The 17,909-nt window shown below is 33.7% G+C and overlaps 1 protein-coding gene across 7 annotated transcripts in view; it reads left to right on the top strand.

Annotated features, from left to right (window-relative positions):
* Positions 1 to 17,909, top strand: part of LOC143233084 (protein turtle-like) — a 414,845-nt gene that overhangs the window by 275,499 nt on the left and 121,437 nt on the right. For 5 of the 7 annotated variants that reach the window (XM_076468975.1, XM_076468973.1, XM_076468972.1 and 2 more), the window contains exon 1: positions 15,286 to 15,598. The exons of the other annotated variants lie outside the window; for them this stretch is intronic. In XM_076468975.1, the coding sequence (XP_076325090.1) occupies positions 15,499 to 15,598 (100 nt within the window). In that variant the 5' untranslated portion in view covers positions 15,286 to 15,498. Of the gene's footprint in view, positions 1 to 15,285; positions 15,599 to 17,909 lie in introns of those variants that run through there. 7 annotated transcript variants of the gene reach the window in all.

The following is a 17,909-nucleotide window of genomic DNA, read 5'->3' as shown; positions in this document are numbered from 1 at the left end:
AAATTCATAACTAATTGACAGTTTTTCGCTCCAATTTCAGATTTTCATTATTAGAAGTACAGCATATATGGTCATCAAATTTTCAAAGTGATTATTTATCACAATGCCCTGATATTTTATAGTTCTATTCTTATAAACAAATAAAATATGAACAGACACTGCAGATAAAGAAAAGTCGGAAATTTATGTGAAGTCATTTCACTTGTAGCCTCTGATGTGAGGAACCGAATTTTTAACTTATAAGCTAACAATTCATATTCTCATAGTATTTTTCTGAGTACCAGTATATTTTGCTACATTTACTTTAGATAGCACGCTATAACAAGACCCGGCATGGCCAAGTGTGTTAAGGCGTTGCGGGTTCGAATCCGGATCGCAAAAACATGATCGCCCTTTCAGCCATGGGGGCGTTATAATGTTTTGGTCAATCCCACTATTCGTTGGTAAAAGAGTAGCCCAAGAGTTGGCTGTGGGTAGTGATGATTAGCTGCCTTCCCTCTAGTCTTACACTGCTAAATTAGAGACGGCTAGCGCAGATAGCTCTCATTTAGCTTTGCGTCAAATTCCAAAAAACAAACAAACGCTATAGCAACCCGTGTCCTATAATATATGTTACATAAATAGTTGCACCTTTGGTAATTTGTTGCATGTATTACTTCTAAACACTTTGGCCAACTTAAAAGGTAAAACAACCACCCATACACATTGTTGTCTGTATTTCTTATATGCTGAACATGAAACGATGATATATGATTGAAATATTGCCATATGTATTTGTGTATTTATATTACATTTATAGGGAACTATCCTTGCTTTGTTACACACACACATATGTATATATATTAAATATATATTGTATGAATCCAATAATGGAGTTACAGTGTACAGGTTCGTGTGATAACCATAGTTCATTTATTAAATAAAACACACTTAAGTTTACAACGTTATTTTTAAAAAATTATCACAAATACCTAAAAGGTTACTAGATCACCAGTGGCACTTTAACGTAACACCCAAAGTTACATTTAATATGCCTATGCGATTTTCACGTACGCACTTCAAAATAGTGTTGCGCATGGTATCTTGACGATCAACGAATATAATAAAAATATAGATGCATATACACTGGACTTAGTTGTACTTGGATAAGATAAACATATAACAGCAGAACGACCAAGGGTCATTGTATCCATGATATACACTGGAGTCATCAAATTTCCCAGACAGTGAGATAAATCAGACTTACTGCTCGTAAGCAAGCTTATATGATCTGTTAGAGAATTTAAATGGGACTGATTTTCATATATGAATGAATCATCTAAGTTTATGGTTTTAATCATCTTCCAGAGCAGAAATTTTGAGGTGGAAATAAGATCAGTCTTTGGCTTTGCAGTCTGCTAGAGATTATAAGTTTGTTTCTTGGCACAGGATCTGATATGGATATATATATATTATCTAGTCTCTCTTTAACCTATTCGCTGTGTTCTCATCTATATCACAATATTCTTGAATACTTCAGCCATCGAAGCTTCAAAAACCTTTTATGTGTCTGAGATAATGTGATCAGTACTCTCTACTTGTAGAAATATGTTTGTGATATTCAATGTATTTGTTCTTTTAGGAATTCAATCCAGTTAGTATTATTGACAATTCTTGCTTTGCTACTATCTCTGACATCAGAATATACAGGGATATTTCACGAGGCCAATATATCTTCATAACCTTTGCCCACAATGACATATTTTTTGCATCCTTAGTAAGCTGCTCTGTCAAATGGCACAGAAACGGTTTTAAAAATCATACGATAACTGTTTCTAAACTCTTTTTACATTTCAGGTTGCATCAAATAATTAGTTACTTAACGTAATTGGTTTGATTACTACAAATTCACAGAGATAAGTTTTCTGTTTGTTGTTTCTAACAAGCATTCAGACCTTAAGTTACAAGATATTAAAAGTTTGGACTATCATACCTCAGATATCATTGAAGACACATGATAAATTTGACTGAGTTTGAATTTTGAGTTTCAGGTTTCCTTAAGGCTCTGATGACCATGATTAAAATCTTTCTTCTCTAAAATTTACCTCTTAAAAATAATTTGATATTTCATGAGCATTATATGCATCTGCAAAGATTTTCCTTTATCTTGTTGAGGGATGATACCATTCATTAGATTTTGAAAAGTTACATTTAGACATCGTGTGACGCATCACTTGTTTTCGGTCTGACAGTTTAGTTGGCATAATTTTTGTGATATCTTACAACCACAGCAATGTGGTTCCTGAAGTTCCCTCCTATGTACACCTCAGCTCACAGTGATTTTTACTCATTTACGCACTTCTTCAGTGTACTGCAAAACTCAAACGTGAAAAAACGTGGACACATTGATCAGAGTCTTGTATTTCTTGTAAGGCTTTATATTACTAGAAATACAGTTTTATCAATCACCTAATACCCTTCTATCTCTAGATGCTGTAGACAATATGTATGTGCCACCTTTTTAAGAAGAAATAGTTAACAGTTTAGGAATTTTTCGTAATAAATATGGATTTCTGATCTGGTAGTTTAGATCATTGTGTGCAGGTGAAGGAATGATTTTGCAGCAGCACAATTGTTAAATATTCAATATTCTTCTAGCTTGTAATGATATAAAATATCAGAAGGTTTAGTTTTATGTATATACCAATATTTGCTGGTCCCTTACGCACTGACAATAATGTTTTCACCATGTTATTTGTGGTCTTCCAACAGAAATTGACGTGGTCGTTTCACTCTAGTACTAGTGTCACGGGCCCGGAATGACCAGGTAGTTGAGGCACTTGACTCGTAATATGAGGGGCGCGGGTTCGAATACCCGTCACACCAAATATGCTTGCCCTTTTAGCCGTGGGGGCGTTATAATGTGACAGTCAAACCCACTATTCGTCGGTAAAAGAGTAGCCCGAGAGTTGGCGGTAAGTGATGGTGACTAGTTGCCTTCCCTCTAGTCTTACACTGCTCAATTAGGGATGGCTAGCGCAGATAGCTCTCGGGTAGCTTTGCGCGAAATTCAAAACAATCCAAACCAAACTAATGTCACGTTGAAATTTCAGAATTTGATTTTTCGTATTCCATAAGAAGATTTTTATAAACTACGATCATTTGCATCACAGAGACCAAGTTTAATAAGTGTCTTTAAGTAAAGACTTTTTTATCGCTGGTCACATGCTTAAATGTACATGGGCGTTTTCCACTGCAATATTTTGTCTTTTACTGTCTGAAAACATAGAGCTCTCGGAGAGCTAATTACCGTAATTACTCGTGTCACTGTCAGTCAATGTGCAGGACGTGATTAGAGATAGACACCCAACAAGAACTGCAAATATGTACTCAAACAAAAACCTGTCTCATCCCAAAGGAAATCAAGAAATGTTTTACCTTAGTATCATAAAATAACTCATTTCGAAAACTTTATAATTCCATTCAGTGGGAGGAAGTGGATAATTACATGAAATATTTATTACCATCATAAATATTACTCCCTACAGAATACACACATAACACTTAAAAATTGAAGTAACATAACCAATAAACAACATAATAATCTAGAGAGTAACCATAAAGGACATGCCAATCCTCCTATTTTAATAGAAAATTAAACATTTAAGTTAAGGACTCTAACAGTTTGCATAATACGAAATAAAATGCTGGAGACGTTATCTTAGAATTCAACAGTCAGAGAAATCTTTCGTCCGAAACACACCTCGTGTTAATAATTCTCAAAAAGACAAAAGGGGATTCACAATTGCTTGTCATACAAAACAAGAAATGTTTATATCTATAAACATGTTAAACATAGACACACGCTAGATTTTAAACTAAAGTTAATACTTACGGTTTTCAGCCTTAAAGGCGCACGGGTTAAACGGCCAGGTTACAGATCATAAGGTTAAGATATAGCCACCTTTAATTTACAACCACTGATCAGGGCAACCAATTAACAGCAAAATCCACTTAATCGAGTAGAGGGACACTTATAACACTCCAACAACTAAAAGTTCCAATCCTTCACCATATGCGTCCGGTCATCTTCGGACCTGAATAAAATAGCCTTTAACTTTTTACCAATATTGCTGCGTACGTTGCAGCAAACACTAGATGAATGTGAGTACAGAGGTTCTAGTAGTTCTAGCGTGTTTTAAGTTGTGATGGAAGATATGCAGTATCTTTTCTTACGTAAACGTATTACTAAAGTAATAACAGAAGTGTGAATAACTTTTGTGTAAAACACTTGCACAGTTCGACATAAAAACGGAAAGAACTGAAAATGCTTATAATTTCTTCACATAGAAGCAAAGTTACAATATTGTAAATGCTGTTCCAAGCGCTCAGTTTCGGTAATAATCCCTAAGCTGTATGATGATCCTAAAATCCAAAAATTAGTAGTTACGTTTTACAGGGTTAAACATGTTAAATTAAAACAACTTTGGATATACAAATTGCCAAATCGGAATACCACAGCTGATATAATGTTGTAGTAAAACAGTATATATTGGAACGTCATCTTGACATTAGGTAATGTGATGTTACCGAAAATTGACAGCTTTTGATAAGAGTAGGTAACAGTCAGCTTTGGTACATGATGCTTATATATACACACAAATTATGAAAATGTGTTCACACTGGGGGCTTAGAAATCCAAAATCGGAGCTATCCCTGGTAGTTAATGGCATTGAAAAACAAAAGAATATAGATCAGCTTTGGCCACCTGGACTATCCAGAAAAAGACCTGCAATAAGAAGTAGCCCTATCTGTAGTAAGCAAAGTTTGATATCAGGTCAGTATCCACAAATACAAAGGCCAGTGACAAAATCCTTCAATGTGCCCCAGGAAGCTGTACTCAACATAATAAAAAATAATTTCGTTCTGTAAATGTTGTTATTTATTAAACATAAAGCCATACAAAGGGCAATCTGTGCTCTGCCCATCACGAATATCGAAACCCTGTTTCTAGCGGCATAAGTCCGCAGACATACTGCTGTGTCATTGAGGGGGGGGACTTTTTCTGTAAAAGCGACACAAATTGCTTCTTCGACATATCCATTCAATTGGCATATATCTCAAGCAGCTGAAGCATTAAAGGTATATTCATACTAGGCTATACGAAAATATACCAGTCAAGTCACTGGACTCGGCACCTATAAATTTCTATGTTATAGGACTGTTGAAATAAGCGCTGAAAAATCATCACCGCAGTATCTTAAATAAAGCGTGAAAAGTCTTAAGAAGTAATTGGTTTGCTTCGAACATAATTTGCAATGTAACCTTTCACCATCAGGATTAATTTTCGAAATGCATGATCATTAGAAAATGTATGACCATAGACTCTAACGTTTTAACATATCGTGCTAAACCGTATGTATGAAAATTGCCCAGATATGATCTAAAGGTAAGTGTTGAGCTGTAACTATAAAGGTCCAAAGTTTTAGGAGCGATATGCCCCTGAAAATACTTTTGTACTTTCAGCTCTGGGGCATTATTAGTCAATCCCAGTGCGCTTATGATGGTTTTTCTTGTGGTCAGATGTTATAAATTAAGAATGGTTAAGACTGAAATTCAATTAACTCTGATGTAACTAGTTAGCCCACTTGTTGAGCCTCAGATTCGTAGCACGTTCAATGTCAATGTTTGTATAGTCTGTGCAACCATTGACAATGAAAACAGTGTAGCTAACTTTGAATACTTTATTTTGATGTATCCTTGTTAATATGGTATATTTACATCTTACCATAATAATTTCGAGTTTAAACATTATACTGCTAAAAGTAGTCGCAAAATCGAGTGAATGTTTATCTTCTGTCTGCTGGGGTGTTCTAAAGTATGGATAACCATGCTTAAACTTTAAAAATAAATGATTTATCTGTCAAAAAAATTGATTCTAATGTATAAGTTATCGTTGCCAGTGCTGAAAGGAAAATAACTTCTACTGCGGACAATGTCTGTGAAAAAAGAAGTCCAAACTGAAGGACGAGTCAAATGGATCAGCTATGTTAAGGTTTTGGAAAAGAACAACATTCATTTCAATTTTATGTTATCATATTTTCGAAAGAAAGTGAGCCATATATCTGTGTTCTACATTTATGTCAAATCATGGACTTAACTTCACAATTAAGACTAGAGGGAGGGTGCTCTGTAGTTTAATACTTTGATGGTTTATTGTAGAAAGATTAACAATATGTTATTCACACTTTTATAATATTATATCCAAATTAAAATGTTCCGTAATTTACTGTGATAACGTACATTGTGTTCCATAATTTACTATGATAACGTACATTGTGTTTCGTAATTTACTGTGATAACGTACATTGTGTTTCGTAATTTACTGTGATAACGTACATTGTGTTTCGTAATTTACTGTGATAACGTACATTGTGTTTCGTAATTTACTGTGATAACGTACATTGGACGTACTTTAGAAATGTTCTTCCAAGCAAATTTCCAAGTATTTGTCATAATTCATAATCACTGCTAACTTTTGTAAAATATTTTCTGTATAATTTTCTTCATTTCTTTCTCTACATAACATTGAATTGACTATTTGTTACCGGTCTTAACAAATTAATGATCCCCAACATTTCCGAGTTTCAGCAAAATGACAACATTTTGAACTTCTTAAGTCAGGGGTTTCCAACTTAAGAATGCCCGAGGGCCACAAGTATATTCTAGTCATCATTATATTTTTATAAAATTAGTGCACCCTCACACATGGTAAAATGAGTTACTAATATGATACTCGCCCTTTCAGCCTTCGACATGGAGTTCTGGGGTGTTATAAAGTTACAGTCAATCCTACTATTTATTGGTAAAAGAATAGCCCAAGAATTGGTGGCGGGTGGTGATAACTAGCTGACTTCTCTTTAGTATTACACTGCTAAATTAGGGACAACTAGCGCAGATTGCTCTCCGAGGGTTGCGGGTTTGAATCCACCTCACACCTAATATGCTCGCCCTTTCAGCCTTGGGGGTGGGTGTTATAAAGTTACAGTCAATCCTACTATTTATTGGTAAAAGAATAGCCCAAGAATTGGTGGCGGGTGGTGTAGCTTTGCGCGAAATTCTAAACAAACTAAAAACACCATTTATAATGTCTCCTGTGAACATATGGACTCCAGTATATTGGAGAAAAAACATGATCAATAAAAGTTATATTTTGAGTGTATAATAGACATCGATCTATTTTTCATGTCACAAAAAGTCCATAGAGTAAATCTGAATAATAATACTAAAACAATAAGATATAAATCACAAACGAGAAAAAAGAATGACGAAAGTCGTTTTATTTGATAACACACTCAGCCACTTAACACTAAAATCAGCAAACCTAGGATGACTCTTTTAACAATTCAAAGAGCTTGTTAAATTAAATGCTGATTGAAACGTTTAGTGGACAGCACGACAGCCTTCCATACAAGAAAAGAACTGGTGTTGATTCTGTTTCATGATAAAGCAGCCGAAACGCGGGTTATATATCAATTCATATGTAATAGTAAAATATTAGGCTCCAAATTAATAACTGGATTTAGGAGATAGAGTACGCTGTTAATCACGAAAACGGTGTTCAAATAATAATTTGATCTGTGAGGTAGCACATGCTGCTAACATGATAAATTTATTAAAACCAATTTATTTTTATGTTAATTTTCGTTATTAAGTTTAATTTTTCACGATCTTATACGATATTTGTCTATTGCACAAATCTGTAAGTTTTCTCCGTGAAGCTCATAAGGTTTTGCATTCATTTCCTTTTACCATACATTTTGAAAACTAACGTCACTTTGATACAAGAGGAAATGTGATCATTGTTTTTGTTTTTGTGTTTTCCAGCGAAGTTTAGAACGGTATATTGAGTTGTATTTCTTTCGTGAGGGGGCCTTTTGTTTTCTGTTCTATTTAAAGTAACCTCTGTGAATACATACAGAACTATAGCGACACTTTTAAGTAAAAGCATGTTGTATACACTGATTTTAGCACAGTAAATAATAGAAATTTTGTGTTTTCTTAAAAGTCGTTAGGAACGAATAGCATGCACGACTGTGCGTGTCTGTTAAATACTTTGTACGAAATAAGAGCTTGAGCTCAATATCTTATTGTGTCTCCGTGTTGTCGGATATAAGTCACGAGTGTATCTTTATTCACGTATTCTTTTCCTCAGGGTAATTAACTTCAAGTCCATGTGCTGAACAGTTCGTTCTTCTTATTTCAATTATGGTACATGACGTCAAGCATATTTTAACAGGTCGCATACAAAGCAGAAAGCAGTGAAGAAAATGAAACTGCAGGAAGGGAAATTAGTTTAGAAATACATCTTATTCACATTTTGCCACGTTTATTTCTTACAAATTATCTAAAAAAGACGAAGTTTCTGTTTTTTTCTGTTACCAAAGGTTTGGAATATCTGTCGCAACTTAAAATATTGGATCTTTTAACAACTGTAATTGTCTTATTTTTGCATAGCATATTAATTCAAAAATTAAATAACTGAAATAAAAATCAAAAATTTAAATCTCGATAACTTTTAATTAAAACTCAAATAATCTACTCTCGGGACCGATGTTTACCACATTCTGTAAGTAAGCGGCCAGACATGGCCAAGTGGTTAAAGCTTTCGACTCATAATCCGAGGGTCACGGGTTCGATACCCTGTCGCAACAAATAGCAGTAGGGGCGTTATAAAGTGACGGTCGATCCCACTATTCGTTAGTAAAAGAGTAGCTCAAGAGTTGGCGGTGGGTGGTGATGACTAGCTGTCTTCCCTCTAATCTTACACCGCTAAATTAGAAACGGCTAGCGCGTGTAGCACTCGTGTAGCTTTGCGTGAAATTCAAAACAAATATATAAAAAGTGATAAATATTTCAAAGTGATTATTCTCTAACTATCGAACTCCAAAAAGCAATATGATTCGCATGACATTCAGTATACAGAATCAACGCGAGATTAAATAACATTATTGTGATTTTCACCAAAGTTTAAGTCAGTTACGTACAATGATAATAAGCACTTTTAAGCATTTGAATATTAAAAAAAAAACAACTCGAAATTAAAATCAAAACAACATCACATAATTACACACTTCTTATTTCTGACGGAAGGTTATTTTGTTCTTCAATCTACCTTATGATTTATCAGTGTACACTAATTACTGACTTATCAGATAACCAACATACCCTATCTACTGACTTATCAACCATAAAGTTTGCCCAAACTATTACCTCATGAACCAGTTTATTTATCCTAATTACTGAGTTCTGTGTCGTCTTTCATTCATCCCATACAACTTATTGACCTAATTGTCATTCTGTCATCCTTACATACTGACTGACTTATCATTTTAGTGTCATTACTGACTGACTTATCATTTTAGTGTCATTACTGACTGACTTATCATTTTAGTGCCATTACTGACTGACTTATTTGCCATTTTAGTACCATTACTGACTGACTTATTTGCCATTTTATCGACGTTACTGATTATTAACTGATATGTCATTAAATCTAACATGTTTATATGATATCTAATATTTAATATAAAGCACTTCAGAATTTATATTGTATCTTTCCTCTAAAGTCCAGTGGCTCTTAACCTGGGGTTCGTGACCCTTGGGGGGTCGTTTCAGGTTTCTCGGGAGGTCACGGGAGGTTTGAGAATTATTGGGGAAATCACGGAACAGTTTGTAGTTTTTGTGGCAAGTGCCTGTAACTGCCCACCAATGAGAAACACGCTGAAGTGCGGCAGTTGAACCCTGTCGAGATGCTTGTTGCACAGCCATCTGTCTAATTTTGAGTAAAAATTTTCATATATTACAACATTTTGAATTGCCTAAATTTTTTACTTTATAATATTATTACATTAAACTTAAAATTTAAATATCAAAGCTTCCATCGTATTTAGTATATTTTCTCATATATATATATATATATATATTATATCAACCCTCACACTGAATGAATAAGTAGGTTTTTTATGATGTTCAATAATTCCATGGATTTTACATTTGTTTATCACTTGTAGCATTTCTCAAGGTCATTTATTTGTAACATTTTCAATAAATTAGGAATTTTATATGGTTTATTTTATTCTACTTTTACGCAAAGTTCACAATAACAAAAATTATTATAGGGGTCACAGTAATACCCTGGAGAGTCTCAGGGGGTAAGACAATGAAAAAGATTAAGAACCACTCACTGCCTGAGTGTAAACCCAACCCAACTACTAACTTATAATTCAGTCCATCAATGCTAACCTACCATACGTTTATAATAGATCGTACATCTATTGTATATACATGAGTTTTAATCCAAAACATTATCTGCTACAGCGTTGCTTCTAGTATATATATTAACTTTCCCTTACCTCATCTGCTGTGTTAACAAATTTGTATGTAAAACTAGTATTCTCACTTATCTCTATAAATTTCGGTTTGTTTTTCTTTTTACGTATAACATTATTTTAATTAATATATATACACACAGTTTTAATTTTCAAAATAATTCTGGAGTTAGCATTTCGTGATCTGAAATGCGGTCACACAAAAGTATGAGAATCTAACACATAAAGGCGTTTCTGAGGTCATGGATAATATTGCAGAAGAAGTTTTGGTTTATCGGTAATGTAAGAGTATTTGATCAAACGTTATACGTTTTCTTTCCGCTAAGAAACGTTATGTGTTTCAAGTAGTTCCTGCTAACTAGAAAAACGTTATTATCTTATTATTTCCTTAGTTTTTACAGTTTGGTACAACCTAGTGAAGCTTTGAAGTTTTTTCAATAATCCCTGTTAGGAAACGTTAGTATATGTACTGAGTGATGCCAGTAAATTTGGAAATACAATATATTTTTATAGCAATTTCTGATAATTAGAAGCAATGTTATGCGTGCTTTTATAAAATAATAACAATAATAAATTTGTAAAATAATTCACGTGTCTTTTTATTGGGCCTGGCATGGCCTAGCGTGTAAGGCGTGCGACTCGTAATCCGAGGGTCGCGGGTTCGAGCCCGCGTCGCGCTAAACATGCTCGCCCTCCCAGCCGTGGGGCGTTATAATGTGACGGTCAATCCCACTATTCGTTGGTAAAAGAGTAGCCCAAGAGTTGGCGGTGGGTGGTGATGACTAGCTGCCTTCTCTCTAGTCTTACACTGCTAAATTAGGGACGGCTAGCACAGATAGCCCTCGAGTATCTTTGTGCGAAATTCCAAAAAAACAAAGAAAGCCTTTTTATTGTAATAAAAACTAACACAAAATCATGCGTATTTTCACTGGTTGGTTACAGATAACTCGACAATTTAGGGCTTTTTTTTTTCAGGAAACGTTACAGATTATATTTTATTATCCGTTTTGACGTAACGAAACGTTAAGGGTGTTCTATTAAGTGATATATTTTAATTTGATATCACGTTATGTTTTTTTTTGTCAAATAGCCCTTACTGCTTCTACAAAACATTACAAGTGTTTAAACCTGAAGTGATAAAAATTGATTTCGTAAAATGTTACATAGATTATCATTCTAAGCAATTTTAATTTATTATCTGAAAACTAAAAATACAAATACTTTCGAAATGTTTTTAACATAAAGTGTGGTTTATAAAAAAAACATGAATGTTTCCTGTACATTTCATGTTTTGAAATATGTACAATCAAGTTTTGATTAGATAATAGCTTGAATGTAGTCTAGAAGATATGAATTAATTAAAAATACATATAACATGAAGATACGTCAGGAAACATCTGTTCTCGGACATATATTATCATCTAGGGACGTTAGTCTTTGTAATTTTAACTATAAAGCCTCACCCAAGACAATGTCGTTCCCACGCATGTAGCAATATCCTGTATTAGCTATGAACCGTTTACCCACCCAACCATATCACTATTGCAGCTGTCTGAACTCTAGAACAATGTCCATTCTGATATTCACCTGCTCAGACGATTTGGTTCAATGTTTCAAACTTCCTACCTTTGACGACCAAGGTCTGCCAGAGATTTATCGAAATTAGGTAAAATATTGAAAGACGGTCCCAAAGTAACCTTCGTTGACACTTATACTAGTTTGTTTGTTTGTTTTTCTTATTGTACTTTAGTATATTTTAATAAGTAAATCAGTAAAATTATTACTCAAGGTTTAAAACTAAAATCGGGTTTTAATTATTTATAAAAACCGATAAACGTTTGTTCGAGGGAGACTGATACGTTTCAAACATAATTGGATTTTGAACATGTGTTAAAAATTAAATAGGCCCAACGTATCGGTTGCATTTATGGTCGTTTATTATTCAAACCTTTTTAATATTTCATTCGTGTTTCAAAGAGTAAAAATTCAGCTATCGTACATAAACATCCAGCGTAACAATTTCCTCTACAAAACCACAATGTTTTAAGAAAATCTAAGTAATGACCGAGGTCATCATGCTAGTTAATTCCAAGTATGCCGAACAAATTATATAAAATTAGAATATACACGTGCAAAACTATATATGTAAATACAAATTAGATGTAAAAATATGATTCCAGGATGAGGAATATTTGTATTTTTGTACAGGAGTTTCACTTTACACAATACTATAGGCTAACCGGTCGGGCCTGAGACCCATAGATTCATACATAGTGTTGACCAGCAAGAGGGCGATTAAACTGTATCACTCTCTGTTCTTGCTCTTAACTGTTGTTCTTATAATGTTCGATACACAATTTAAAACAGAAATCCACCGAAAAATCACCCATACTGGACAATACATTCCCTGGGACTCAGCACATGAAATAAAACAAAAACTCAACATACTAAGAAACCAAATAAACACAGCCATAAAACTATGCTCACCAGATAAAATTAACGATGAATTAGACAAAATAAAACAATTCTTCATCAACATCAATAAGTTTCCTCCACAAACCGTAGAAAACATTATACACACACACCTAGACAGAAAGCAAAATCAACCAACAAAAGTAAATATATCTCACGAATCTAAAAAATCACGAAACCATATACTGATGCATAATATACATTCTCAACATCAGCAAAAAAATAACCAACATTTGGCAAAAAACTAGTAACAAAATATGACATTCCAGTTAATACCAAATTTATTCAAAAACCAAGCACAAAACTGAGGTCTATATTGTGTGAAAACTACAATGACAAACACCACACCAACATTATTTATAAAATACAATGTGATAACTTCCACGACTTCTATATTGAAGAAACAGGTAGAAAAATGGAAACCAGATTCAAAGAACACAAAAAGTCACCTTCACACGTTTTCCAACACAGCAAATCAAATAACCACAACATAACCATAGAAAACACCCAGATACTAAATAAAGAAACAAACATAAACAAACGCAAAATTAAATAAGCCTTACTTATACAACAACTCAAGCCCAAAATAAACCAATACAAAGGAATACCTTTATACCTATATTAATAAATATACTCAAACATCTAAGCACGCCCTCTACATTCCTACACTCAGTTACTCAACCCCTTTCAAACATGTGGTCAGCTATCGGTCAGTTACCTCTTCCTTTCTTTGTGAACCTAACGATGGCCTAAAAAGGTCGAAACGTTGTTCGCTTCCCTACACAAAATATATTCTCAACCCAAACCAGCCGTTTTAACATATATATATATTTTTTTCTCTACAAGTGAGTTTTCTCGTCATCACTCATTATAATGTCCTTCATCGCTGAAAGTACGGATCGTGTTACTAGGTGTAATGCGACTTGAATCTTCGAAAGACTATGCCCGGCCCACGTAGAGCATATGGGAAAAATGAAACCTGTATTATCAACATGCCGGGTAACAAGAACATAAATCACATGAGAATATAAAACATCCATTCCATTACTGTATTTAAGAGAATAAAGAAATTTAAAAAATTTAAAATTTCAGGTGATCATTTAAACATTAAACATGCGTCATAGGAACATGTAAGACTTGTTTGGATAAAAACATAAAAGTGGAAAGTAGATATGATAGTTCTGGACGTTTTCAAGGATGTTCGAACATCCTGCATGCAGAGTCTGTAGTTTATCATCTGTTAGTTTGTAAGGTTATGTCTGAATATAAACTAATGGTAACTGTTTCTGGACTGTGTGAAAGATTCGTGATTCTGGAGCCATTATTATAAAAAACACAATACTTTCGAGGTGCTTTTCTTCACTTACAAAAAACACCATATTTTCAAGGTAATAGGCCTTTTTTCTAAAACTAATCATGAGAAAAAGAACAAGTCTGATGTAATTGTCCCGGAACAAAAGGAGACGTGAGCTTCCGTAAACTGGAAATTCTGAAAAGAAAGACCATAGAGAAATCCATAAAACTTCCTTATAAGAAGCCTATCACTTTAAGTGCATCATGTATATAACTTGTACATTTATGTTTACCTGGTTTCGCCTAGCCTTGAGGATCTAACATGTATATAACCTTTATATTCATGTTTTTCTGGTTTTGCCTAGCCTTGGGGATCTAACATGTATATAACTTGTACATTCGTGTTTTCCCGGTTTCGCCTAGCCTTGGGGATCTAACATGTATATAACTTGTACATTTACCTGGTTTCGCCTATCCTTGGGGATCTAACGTGTATATAACTTGTACATTTATCTTTTCTGGTTTCGCCTAGCCTTAGGAATCTAACATAAATATAACTTTTACATTTATATTTACCTGATTTCTCCTAGCCTTGGGGATCTAGCGTGTATATAACATGTACATTTATGTTTTCCTGGTTCCGCCTGGCCTTGGGGATCTAACATGTATATAACTTGTACATTTATGTTTTCCTGGTTTTGTTTAGCCTTGTGGATTTAACATGTACATAACTTGTACATTTATGTTCACCCAGTTTCACCTGGCCTTGGGGATCTAACATGTGTATAACTTGTATATTTACCTGGTTTCGCCTATCCTTGGGGATCTAACGTGTATATAACTTGTACATTTATGTTTACCTGATTTCTTCTAGCCTTGGGGATCTAGCTTTCAATAACAAAGGTGTACATGATGAGAGGCTAGTGAGGAGTAACCTTCTTCTAGTTTACTGATTGTATGTTTTCTAAGGTTCAGCCCCTATTAGATTTGAGTATGAATTTATCAATAATATATACATACACAGTCACCCATCCCAGCAGGTGTCCCAAAAACGTTACTCGTATGACGCCCTCTAACGGCCATCTAGCCCAAATCAATACAATAGTATGTTAGAATGTGCTGAGAGCAGCTGCAGCTCACCAGTATAGCACTCATACGAAGATAAGTCACGGGAGCTCGAGCTCTGCATATGCTCGTTTTCACATTGATAACTAAGTTTGTCAAAACCTTTAATAATTCATTATATATATATATATATAGCTTGAGAACAATATACACAACATATGTCCCGCGCGTTAGAGCAACGTGTGTAGCTGTTAAAGCTATTTAGAAGTACGTTTTTGCGTGTTATGAAGACACACTAATGGTATTTTTTATGAATTTTTGTGTTTTGAGTATTATATGGCCCATTACATCTGGAGTTTGGCTGAAACAAGGACCTGCGAATAAAGAAAAACCTTTCGGTAAGTATAAGTTGCTTATATTAAATTTGGGTTCGTCTATAACAGCAAAGAATTGCTTTTTTTTGCAATAAGAACAAAGTAACACAAACTTTATATGTATTTACGAAATCATATAAAGCATTAGCTGTCGAACACATATAAATAAGGTTTGCGTAAAGAGAGGAAATTTGTTCCTTCAAACAGATAAAGTCTTCTGAGCGTCATAGCGTTATTTTTGCTGACTTACAACGCCAGAAACCAGGTGGCGCAAAGCATGAATATCCTATTGTGTAGCTTTTTACTTCAAACAAACAATCAGTCATTCAAAGTTAGATTCAGTATTTACAAAATACAGAAAACTATTGTCCATAACTTTGAAAGTCTAATTGTTTCAATATATGAAAACTAGTTAAATAGAAAGAAATACGTCAACTGTGAATTTTTATATCCTTTACTAGAATTGTAATAGCAACATTTAGGATGTGAAATCTAATTTTTACGTGTGCATACAATTTTTATGTAATATATATGCATATAAGTATGGATCTTCACCTATATTGCTTTGAGGGCTCATTAGGTCCACGTGAGGGCAAACATACAAAGTCGTGGTCTCATATGTTATGTATTGGAGTTTTTATGGGTGTTTTTGCAATTTTTTGTTACATATTCTAATCAAACAATAGCACTAGCTGTCATAAATTGGATTCTCAAGTGAAATTATGACCTGTACAAAGGATTTTGAAAATGCGGGCGTATACGTATTAAGATAAGTTTAAAAAATTGTAGAGCAAATATAGTACTGCAGAAAATAGTGTTAAATATTGGTTCATAAAGGATTAGTCACCAGAAGTGTTATGACGGAATACGAAAATTCTAGTTCAGAATAAGACGAGTAGATGTCATAAAACATATCCCTTAATACGGATAAGACTTATTAACAGAAATATCAACGTAATTTTATTGGTAGCTACGACATGTATACAATAAATATATGTATACATAAATAATACCGCTTTCGTAAGACTGACTCATACAAATAGAAAGGTTTTGAATATTTTCAATGATGTCTATCAGGGGAAGGATATTTTTATCGATTTATTACCAAGGGTTTTTCTTGTTCGTTTGCTATCAGCAGAACAAGTATATTTACTATAATTATATAGGAGGATGTCTATTGCCCAAAAATGTTCCTCAAGTTTTGTTGAGGTTACGGCACCGGTATTATAGATTTTTGTGTTTAAATGGCGTTTACTATTATTTTTCTCTTTGAAATGAGAGTGTTTGGATTTTGCCTTCCAGTGTATAGAAACTCTTTTTGCGATAAATCGGGGCCTTTCTTATGACAGTCAGAGCTCATTGAGTTATAGGGACCCTTTCCAGCCTTACGTTAAAGGCACACTTGACTGTCATTAAAGATGCCGGCCCTCACTATTATTAATATATTAGAATATAGAATTTTACAATGGAAGGGTCCCATATACCAATAATATTGTGCGGCCTCTAATAAAACGAATTCTTCTGTTGACGGGGTGATTTTATTAGATACAGTTAGATGTTACTTTTCCATCTACTTATAAAACTTTTAATACTGATGGGAGTCTTCGTTGGAAAAATGGGGGGTCGCACTCAATACATATCTATTCTGATGGCCTAGATATTTTAGAAAAATATTGAGATATATCTTTTTTGTATCTAAGCTTATTAAATTCAAAGGATAATTGTGAAATTGTAGTTGAAACATCGTAGCTGGTTCCCTTAGAAACTAAACCGAAGCAGTAAAAGCTTTTAGAAACTGCATTGTGGTTTTATACATTCAGCGGATATATTTGTCATTTGAACGTTTTCTTCGAGGAAAAAAAAACATTCTGCTGTCACCCATCAAAAAACGTGTGTTTGGTCTTCTCGCAATTTGTTCATGAGAATATATTTAATAAGATTTTCAATATTTCTTGTTAGTGTAAATGTATTTTCATCGACAGATGTAATGACAGTTAACAGATAAACTAATCCCTTATACATATATCTAAAACTCTTAAATTTACTAGAATATCTATGTTTTATACCTTAATTAAATATACAGATAACGTGTTTTTGCTTTAAGTATTATGGTTTAGTGTCAACTAAAATATTTTATTTTCTTTCTTTATCTATCTGTTAATTCAATATGTGTATGTTTATATATTGGTAGTCTTCTGTTGTCAAAACTATCTATTTTACTTATATACTTTTAATCACACATAATTAATACCTTTCAAACTGTTCTTAACGACTACTTTAAAGTTTATGTAAATCATATATAACGTAGCGAGGTCTTTAGTGGTAATACTATAAG

The sequence above is a fragment of the Tachypleus tridentatus genome, chromosome 12 (assembly GCF_004210375.1).
Source record: "Tachypleus tridentatus isolate NWPU-2018 chromosome 12, ASM421037v1, whole genome shotgun sequence".
NCBI lineage: Eukaryota > Metazoa > Arthropoda > Merostomata > Xiphosura > Limulidae > Tachypleus > Tachypleus tridentatus.
Note: the sequence above shows the minus strand (reverse complement) of the source record. Positions and strands in the feature narration are given on the sequence as shown.